At 39.4% G+C, this 10506-nt stretch overlaps 1 protein-coding gene across 4 annotated transcripts in view; it reads right to left on the bottom strand.

The window, feature by feature from the left end:
- The window catches only part of gria2b (glutamate receptor, ionotropic, AMPA 2b), an 84131-nt gene that overhangs the window by 8952 nt on the left and 64673 nt on the right, over nucleotides 1–10506 (bottom strand). For all 4 annotated transcript variants that reach the window (XM_050042469.1, XM_050042470.1, XM_050042471.1 and 1 more), the window contains exons 7-12: nucleotides 8277–8444; nucleotides 6161–6265; nucleotides 4723–4830; nucleotides 4063–4269; nucleotides 3602–3969; nucleotides 856–1054 (exon numbers count right to left, since the gene is read on the bottom strand). In XM_050042469.1, coding sequence (XP_049898426.1) covers nucleotides 856–1054; nucleotides 3602–3969; nucleotides 4063–4269; nucleotides 4723–4830; nucleotides 6161–6265; nucleotides 8277–8444 — 1155 coding nt within the window. The remainder of the gene's footprint in view (nucleotides 1–855; nucleotides 1055–3601; nucleotides 3970–4062; nucleotides 4270–4722; nucleotides 4831–6160; nucleotides 6266–8276; nucleotides 8445–10506) is intronic.

Below are 10506 nucleotides of genomic sequence, written 5' to 3'. Positions count from 1 at the left end.
AGGTTTAGGCAAGTAGTAAAGTTACGTAGGTTAGGACTAGAAAAATAGTCATGGTTGGGCATTGTCATGTTACATATACAACATAAAGTTACATACTTAATGTAAAGTTATATAGGTTAGGTTAAGGCAAGTAAAGTTACATAGGTTAGGGTTAGGAAAGTGAAATTATAATAAAGAAAATGCACATACAATGGTTCATATAGTATCTAACGAATTACGCCCCACAAGTGGCATTATCATTCATTTCCTAATGTAAGGCTATGTACTTAATGTTAAGTTATGGACGTTAGGTCTAGGCAAGTACATTTACGTAGGTTAAGTTTAGGATAAGACACTTTTACTCAATGTAAAGTTACATGCTTAACGTAAACTGTAGTAGGTTTTGTTTAGGTAAATAAAGTTACGAAGGTTATGTTTTGGAAAAGAGACACTGTGATGACGTAAATAACTCAAAGTCCACTTGGTTTTACATGGGACACAAACACTGCTCTCCTGGGGGAAAGTCCTGTGTTTGTTTGACCCATCCACCACCCCAACCTGTCTCCTTGTGCGGACTTTCACTCTTTAAACTGCTTTTTTCTCAGCACACTGGTCATGTGATAGCAGCCTTTCAGCTTACTTGGGTCATATACCAATTCTGGTGCGTAACTTTTCATAGATATTCATAAGAACAGTGCGTGAGAACAGCCTGTACCACCCACTGGAATGTCACTATACTCCTTCAACAATGATTTAATTTCCTGCAGAGTGGAGCATTGTTCACAGAGAAGTGAAGCATGTTGTTTTTCAGCTACTATGGCTCAAATCTAAGCCCTTGTTTCCACAGGAGTAGAATACAAAGAGGGTATCTCTTACCCTAAAAAACTCTTTAGTGGAGCCAGAGTCCAGAGTCCCATAAGCTATCTCAGTCTGTTTTGCCAGGTCCTCTGCGCTTTCAATGGGAGAGACCATCCTCTCGACAGTCAGGAAAGCAGCCAGGTTAGCGGTGTAGGAGGAGATGATGATTAAAGTGAAGAACCACCAAACGCCACCAACAATGCGCCCAGACAGAGATCTATTGGAAAAACAAAAAGAGAAATATTCACTTTTTTAATCATTCAATGGTACTTTACAGTTTTAACAAATCATTCGGTATCAAATACAGATTATGCAACTGTACTGAGAAGACAGGAAGTGATTGCATTACAGTTTCATGTATATTAAAACACTTTTCTTGAGGGATAACGGGAAGCAAGCGAAGTAATACTCCCTGAACTACTAATTATTACGAATTATTAAAAAATTTACTCTTGATTTGACTAATAACTAATCCCATCAAAGTGCTAAGCTTGATGTCGTTGAATTTTGTCATATCATATCATCATAGCAGACAATGACGTGAAGAGTCTGTACCCTTTGCGGTGTGTAATAATACTATATCTATGCCTAAAGTAATATGTTGAGGCTCTGTCTAGGGTTTAATAACATGCCTCCAGGACACAAACAAGCTCAACAAATATTTTAAATAAAGGAAGGGCGGCCCTGCTTTAGCTGGAGAAATAAACTTACATTATATAATAATTTACAGGCTAACACGTTCTCCTGATCTGGAGTCATGCTGACACCCCTCACATCATCAGGATGAGATGTAGAAGACATGTTGATTCATCTCTGTAGACGACATGACTCACGTGTCTGCTCTCACAAGTTATTTTGCAATTCTTGCTTTTATTTTTTAATTTAGTTTCCCCTCGCCGTTCTTGTTGGCAGCAGCACACCAATTCCCTCTATATGAAAACCTACTTGACAATGAAGTTGATTCTGATTCTGAGGTTATTAAATCTATATACATAAGTTTATCTGACACTACATTGATGAAGAACAACCATGCAAGTCCCTTAATAACTGTGAGCACTGTAAAAACAAGACGTTCAAGATGTTCAAAAGATTCTTGCCAAGATTAAGCAAAAAGTTTGTCTTGTGTGTGGCAGCAGAAATTATCTATTGTTAGCTAAATCCAATGAGTTTGACATTTGCTAACGCTAGCGTGTTAACATACAGTTAGGGTTAGTTAGGACCTGCACACATGCCGTGGTTTTTTGCGCCCTCAGTTCTATTGTTTTCAGTGTAGACATGCTTAAAAGTGAAAGCGAACTTTTGCTTATGTGTCCCTGTGAGAGTTTGTGTTCCCCTCTCTAAATTTAGAGGTTTTTGCGTAGGCAGAACTCTTCCATTTTGCCTCAGCAGCAGTTTGAGCAGTTTTGAGTCTTGGGTTGGATGATTGATCGGTCAATCCAAATAGAGCTGATTAGATCAGATCAATGGATGAGAGGAGCAGCTGTTGGTTAAGTTTCATTTTCACTTTTCACTTTCACTGAGCCTGCCATTTGCCTGCTCTGTCCATGTCCAGAGTACGCTCTGTGCTGCAAGAATGTGGTGCTTTGTATCACCGAATAGTATACATTTTCCAACAGCAACAAAAATAGAAAATCAAAACGTGGCCGCGTATATTTTAACCTTGGCTGGCCGCAATAGATAAATTAATGTGTGAGAAACCCTGCTTAACAATGCCAAGAAGCAACCTGCCTCCACTCCCTTAAAAGTTGGCACAGAGCAGGCACAAAAGTAGCACCTAGTGCCCGAACAGTTTTCCAAGTGGGAGGAGACCAGGATGTGTTCCCACCCTAAGCATGTCAACATGCATGTTAAACACTGCTAGATGTTACAATGCTTATGTTTCGCACGTAAAGCTAGTATGATGTGCTAATATTTAGCAGGTGATTATACTAAAATCATTCAACTTGTTAGCAGTAATGAGAGTACAGCTGTGGCTGACAGTCATTAGTCATAAGTTCTCACCATCTGCCCGTTTGACTACCATGGGTCCTAGAGCCTTCAGCTGTTCTGCCCCCCACCTCTGGAACTCTCTCCCCCACGACATCCGCAATATTGACTCCCTTTAACACTTTTTAATCCCGTCTGAAAGCACATCTTTTCAAGACAGTATATTCGGTCTGATTTAATGGAGACACACATATGGTGACCTGCACTGATGATGATTTTATACCTAATATTTATAATTAGGATTTTTGCCTAGTCATTTTATTTACTTTATTGTATACTCTGAAATAGTTTGATTTTATGATCTGAGGATACATTGCTGCTTGGTTTTTTTTTATGTGTCTTGTAAGATGCCATTGAGTGCTTTAAAAGGTGCCTACAAATAAAATGCATTATTATCAAGATGTCCATTCATTGAATTAAGTGTTGGACAGTTAAAATTCAGACCTGGTGGCACAGATTAAAATGTCAGCAAAAGTTAGTCATCCTCCTTGTCCATTGATCCTAGCAAACAGATAGGCCTCATCCTCTGTGCTAAAGTGTTGGACCAACAGACTGTCCGACAATGCCATCCCTGGAAACAGACTGCTAGAATAGCTAAAAATACACTTTGTTGACTCCAAATTGCAAAATCACAGTTCCAAATAACCTCTGTCAGCAGTTCCTGTGAAATGTGGAAAAACCACACTAACACTCCAAGTTTTAAATGCATGAAGTCACAGGTTATTTTTGGTTAATTAAACTGAGAAAAACATGGCAGTTGTTGAATTTTCTGACCTACCTAGGTGAGATGTCACAGCCCTGGCGCATGAAGGCTCCAAGGGAGAACCACAGGCTGTTGAATATGCCAAACTCGTTAGTCGACTCATTGGTCTGGATCTGCCCATCCTCATACTCTTCAGTGTGCCACTCATACGGGCTGAAGCGGCTGACGAGGAACAGCACCACGCTAACACCGATGTAGGCGAAAACGATGCACATCCAGATCTCATAGGCCAGCGGATCCAGGAAAGAGAAGACTCCTGGTTTGGATTTCTGAGGCTTCTTTATCATGATGGAGATTCCCAGAGACATGAAGGGTTTGGAGAAGTCAATCACTTCCTCTCGTACCAAAGTGATGGTCAGAGGAGCCACTGCAATGTCTGCTTTCTATCAAACCAAAGGACAAAACGGAATAATCAGAATGAGTGGCATGTGGTGTTGATCACAGACTTGTGTTAGCTCTTGTTAAAGACAACTCACCCCATACACTAGCTCTCCAACCATCCCGTTCCAGATTTTGGTCTCTGCATCTCTGGCTCCATACTTCCCATCCCCCACGATTTTCAGTTGATATTTGAAGCCGCAGTGCTTCGCTATCTCCGCAGCCAGATCTACACAGTAACCCTCGTAGCGCTCATTGTCTACAAAAAGGTCAGCGTTCTTTTTCAGCATTACATACGGAGCTTCCTGAAGGACAGAGACAAAACAGAAAACACTGCTCAGCTCAAGAGGTTTGAATTACAATGTTAAAAGCAGCTTCAAACGCAACAATCTCACACTGGGCTGACAGGTCATTATGAATACAAGAGGGTACTGGTATTAAACAAAGCACATACTTGTCAGGAGAAATTAATGGCCTGGTGTTATTCTGGTTATCAATCTAAAGACATGATTCCTTCAGAACTGGTGGCTACAACAACAACAAAAGAAAACCATTCTCTCCTTAATGGAAAGGTAAGATTAGAAATACCACAAGTGTATAGCCTAATTCATATTTAATAGATTCAGGATGTCCTTGGCATTAAAAATTTTGCGCCATAGTTAGACCAGGAGCTCACTGTTTACCCAGCTACTTATCACCAGAAGGGAGACACAAAGCAGCTTATACTTAGTTCCACAATCATCTATAATAATATTTACCAAGATGGTGGTGACAATAACTGTTTTGTTTTCCATTCCTGTCGTGTCATTTGCAAAGACATCAGATTTGGTAACAGCCATTTTGTCAACTTCATTCCAGTATCCAATCTGTCAGGAGGAAAAAGAATAATATCAGTCTTCTATTTTCAATTTTTCAGTTTCAATATGCTTTATTAGCATGAATGTCAAGTGGCCAAAGAGTCGAGGACAATACAACTCAATAATGACATGAGAAAAAGGACAAAAAAACCTTCTTCTTCTAAAAATATTTACAATGTTAAGTTTTTTGTAGGCCCTGTGCAATCTGAAATTAAGGATCTGAAAGTGTTAAAATTTAATGTTTGTTGAATGTTTTACATTGTAGGAGAAAGTCCATCTCTGTCTCAACTTTACCTGTCCAACACACAACGTATTTTGTTTTCTTTTTGTTGCCACGATTTTCTGTCGCCTTTTTTTTCAAAACCAGTCACAAGAAAAATGTTGGCATTATACGCTTTCGCAAACCAGGCATACCTTACGTTTGAGCGTATTATATAATGAATAAGTTCAAACTTAATATTTCATCAACGCGGCGCTTCATGTGTGGGTAGGTTTAGGCACAAAAATCACTGGGTTATGGTCAGAAAAAGATCATGTTTTGGCTTATAATACCCAGTTTTGATGGTGCAATCCAATCTGGAAATGTAGATCACTTTTTGTGGCACTATCCAGGAGAAAATGCAGCAATGGCTTGGTTGCTTTTTGTCACACTTTCTGGGAGTTAACAAACAGATGACTTGGTGAAAAACAACCATTTTTATCACACTTTCCAGGAGAAAACGCAGCCATGTCTCTAAAAAAACAACTGCTTTTCGTTGTGCTTTCCGTGAGAAAATGCAGCTATGGATTCGTTAAAAACAAATGCTTTTGTCACACTATCCTGATGGGAAATGCAGCCATGTATCTCTCAAAAATCTGCTTGTCATGGCACTATCCCCGGTGGAAAAAGAGTTAGCTAAAACACAACCGGTTTTGTTGTTTGTTGGTCTCAGTGGTCTGCAGCTTGGCAGGCGTCTTGCCTAGGTGACCTGCCATTCACCATACCCTTCATTCCCTGATGACTAAGCTCATATAATAACATCACTTTAGAGACGCTAATATGAAACATGCAAATGAAATATAGTTGCAGTTTGCAGAATCGTACAATGCCAATATTGTCTTCTGGTGACTGGGTTGCCTATTTGATTGTCAGTTTGTGGTCACTAAGCCTGTACTTGGTTGGGAAATAACATAATATCCATGTCTACAATTAATCTTAAGTGCTACTAGAAGAGTACTGCTTTGCAAAATGTGATCCTCAAATTCAAACCCACAAGATAAAAAATACTTTTAAGAACAGTTATAATACATTACATATGTATTTAACTTCATTGCTAGAGAAGGGGACCACCCAGCTCACCTTTACAGGACCATTTGTCTTTAACTCCATTATGTTCACTGAGTAGTTGACTCGCTTGCCATGTTGATCAAACTGGATGTTTCCTGTCAGGCCTTCCACTCGCACCTGAGAGACAGAAAATCGCACTGTTACAACCCGGCATCTGCAGACTGGCTTTCACAGCGTGTACACTACAACTGCTCTGTCACATGTTAACAGCTTTTTCATGTGTTCTGTGTAATTCATACTGTGTTTTAATTGATACATGTACTTAGGTGAAGTTACTGAACTAATTGGCCATGAGGCACAATGAAAAAATGGTGTCCTGTTATTCTGTCCTCTACTACAAAGTTAGTGCCACGATCCTGAATGACTTCAAATAAGGTTTCATGCCGAGCTACAGTACAAAGACACAGAAAGACATAAGGAAACTATCGGTGTCCAGATTAGAGAGGAGATCGCAGCGTGTGTTGAAACACTTGAAAAATGTTTTCCGTCTCTTCTCTTATTGGCAGCCAACTAAAATAACAAAAGGGCTAAGGCAGGAAGGACCAGAAGGAGGCTTAAAGGTATCCTGTGGAGATTTTTGTAAACACAGTTATGTTTAAATGCAGCATTTCTAACACAAACACACTGGGTGTATCCTTGAAAGCCTAACAAACATGTTGAGAGGATTTCATTTCTCCTTGCACAGGCTTATCATCTGACATGTTTGATCCTGACCCAAAAGCTCCCTGTCTTGTCCTTGTGGGGTGGATAAAGGAGGCTACTCTTCATCTTGTATATGCATATCCAGACTTCCTGTGTACCAAGCAGAGGTGTAGACTCAAGTCAGACGAGTCACAAATTTGATGACTTTAGACTTGACTTCACTTGGACTTGAGCCTTAATTTTGATTTGAAAATACTTGATGTCTTCCCCAAAGCTCACAGATTAAGTAGTTAGTTCTTCAAAAAGGGCCATGAATCCATGAATTCCTTTTTTATTTTCTAAATCAACTCACGTTAACACAATTTATTCCAACGAGTCAACACTTGGGGTGGCAGTAGTAGGCTGGGAACTGGAAGGTTGCCAGCTCAAGTCCTCACTCTGACATCTCTATAGAGTTACTGAGCAAATGCTTAGCTAATGTTAGCATATTAACTCAGTAACTTATTGACAAACTTGTTTTAACAAAGTTTAAAAAGCATTTGTGACTTTTGTAAATTCAATATATTATTACTCTTGTTGAAATCACATTACATTTGGTGAAGAGGGCATTATGACTTGTCTATGACTGGAAAGTTGAAGCTTAAGACTTGGGACTTTAGTGCAAAGACTTGAGACTTGTAAATTCCAAAACTATGACTTGGTCCTATTTCTGGTACTAAACGATGGCATCATATCTAAGTACTGATCATACTGGTCTGGAAAACTTTTCTGAGATGTTGCCTTCCAACGCTTCAATCATCACTAAATCTCACCCTGGACACAGTTAGGTTGTGACACCCATCTCCAATGTCCCTTGTGACTCGGGACTTTTTCCAAGTCAGATTGGTAGAGATGAAGATATGCTTGTCCTATCAGTTCGCTGTTCTTATGGAAATCCGAGATGATGACCCTGAACTCTTGGTGCAACATCATAGGCATTTTCCTTAATAAAACATGTTTCACATATTTGACAGGCGCTTTACTTTGAGTTTATCTCCTCAGACACTGAAGGTAGTATCCACGATGTCATTACAGATAAAGTAAATGTTTTCTGAATATAAATGCTTTAAGTTTAGAGTTTCTATTGAGATCTGTCATCAGTTGGCTTAAATGGCAGAATCACTTCCAATCTGACTTGTATTCCGAGTTCAGATCCGTTTGCTACAACCTGGAACACCACTTTGCCTGTCAAGCTTAATTTCTCAGCAGGAGTGAAGCTGATTTTGTCTTAATTCAAAGCTCAGAGGACTGTGGTCCGTGGGCAGACCTCTGTTCCTCTGTCGGTATGTCTGCGTGCATCCGCATGCATGGTGAAAACATCAGTCTTTAATCAATCTCTGAGAAGCACTTTGCGTGGGCGGTTGGTGCATTTTCTATGGGAGTTCTGCCGTTACCACGGCAACAAGTCTTCACCAACAAAAGGATGTGTGTAAGTGCATGGTGTTACCTGTTTGAGTGCTCGCTCGATCTCCACTCCCTGAGCCCAGGGAACAGCAGGGTTGGCCAGGCAGTCACCGTTGTTGGCCCTTCTGGTGAAGTCGATGCGCTGTTTGTGCAGGTAGCGGAAGGCCTCTGTCATCACCTGCACGGCGTCGTAGGTCAGCGCTGATGTGTACTAAAGCAGGGCAATGGGAAAAGGTGTTAGGATTAGGGTTGTCAGAGAAGTAAGAATCCATAATCTTAACTCCTGTGCCAATTCTGAATATCTGAAATGGTTCAGTACTCAATTTCCACAGTATTGATACACCAGTATCAGCTGTGTGTTGTCAACCTTATTGTTAATGGTTACAGTCATTCTGCTTTTCACTGCTACCAACCAAAGGAAGAAAAGTCATCCTTGTCTTGTTACACTGTTTTACTTGTCTTTCAATAAAACTTTTACACTTTATACCCTCAATTTCAATTTCTCTGAGGTATCAAAAACGGACTCAAATATCAATAAATGTTATGATAGTATTGTATCAAAGTTAGTAATTCCAGTATCGTGACAACACTACTGTGCAACAGACTCTCTTCATTACTTTACATACTGTATTTTGAGTTGTACCCTTATGTGTCCTACGACCATGAATACTCACAAAATTAATCTTTATATCTTAAGTACTAGTGTTAAACATGGTAGCATAATGCACGTTTTATTCGTATTTTAATGCACATTTCATTTCTACTTTATTTTATTTATTGCTTTATATTTACACACTTTATTTCATACTCCTATTCTTACTTCTTATAATTCTGTAGTCGTACATCAGAGTAACTGAGCAATGAATCATCAATCAGAAGATACTTGATGATTAGTAAATTTAGTTGGGGAAAAAAGGACATATTGATATCAGTATTGGCTATCAGCCAAATAAGTTGTTATCTCAACTCAACTCAAATCTATCTATAAAGAGCATTTCAATACAACTCACATTGACCAAGTGCCGTACAAAAGGAATAAAATGCTAAAAACGCATACAGAAGAGGGAACATAACTGTCAGGTACACTAATGCAAAACCACATAAGGGGGGCTCAAACGCTAATGAATGAAAGTAGGTTTGAGTCTGGAGTTAAACGAGTCAATGGTGGGGGGCAGATATATATATATATATCTGCATATCGGAAGTCATTCTGCAAATCAAAACCATGTATCCTTACTGTTGTTTATGAACAGCATTGACCATGGAAGGATGACTGAATGGGCCTATTAGAGACAGGCCTAGGGACCAGTGGTAGAAAGGAGGTCTCCTGGCCATCACATGTAAAATGTCACTCGATCACCATGAACTGACTGGGGAGAGACTCAAAATGACCACAGAGAGGTGCAAAGGAACTGCAGAGAGACACAAAATAACTACAAAAAGGAGCAAAACAACCACAAAACGACACAGAACAACCAAAAAAAGATACAAAATGACTGCAAAAAGACACATGACTTCTAAGAGACACGAAACTATTACAAAGAGACACAATACCACAAAAAGATTCATTAAAATAACAAAAAGACGCATAACAATGAGACCAAAAGAAGCTAGACAATTATAAAATGTATGTGTCATGCTCCTGAGTAGGAGAGGGGGGGGGCTCTTGCATATCTGTGACCAGGGGTCCATTGTCTGATAATACACCCCTGGCATTAATAGTGGTAAATACTTGAACTTTAAAAGACTTTTCACATCAGGGGCATTTTTTGTGTAATTAATTTGCACGAGTAACCTTCTTTCACACAGAGCTTAAAGATCACACAGCAAAAATCTGCCATATGTTCTTGTAACATGGCCAGTTTATCATGTTGTGCCTACTCTTATAAGGATTTTAAAGCAACAACATGGTGGTTCTGTAGTCTGAAACAAGACCGAAAACTTTATTATTCAACCTTGGCAAAGGCATGGCGTACTAGATCCACTCCTTCTGTTCTTATTTTTCACAGTAAAAGCCTCGGGCGTATACACTGCATACCTGTTTACCAGAGGGAACTCAAATTCAAATTAATAGCGTACAGTAGCTTAGGCTATACAACAATTTACATTAATCAACTGCAAGATACTCCTCTGGGTCAGTGGATTGTTGCAAATTCATATTACTGCTGGATGGCGGCAATATATTCAAACCTTTTACTGAACTTGTGTTGAAACTGACTACTGATGCAAATTATTCACAGGCAAGTATTTCAGAATTTTGTGTTGTTTATTTG

The sequence above is a fragment of the Epinephelus moara genome, chromosome 4 (genome assembly GCF_006386435.1).
Source record: "Epinephelus moara isolate mb chromosome 4, YSFRI_EMoa_1.0, whole genome shotgun sequence".
NCBI lineage: Eukaryota > Metazoa > Chordata > Actinopteri > Perciformes > Serranidae > Epinephelus > Epinephelus moara.
Note: the sequence above shows the minus strand (reverse complement) of the source record. Positions and strands in the feature narration are given on the sequence as shown.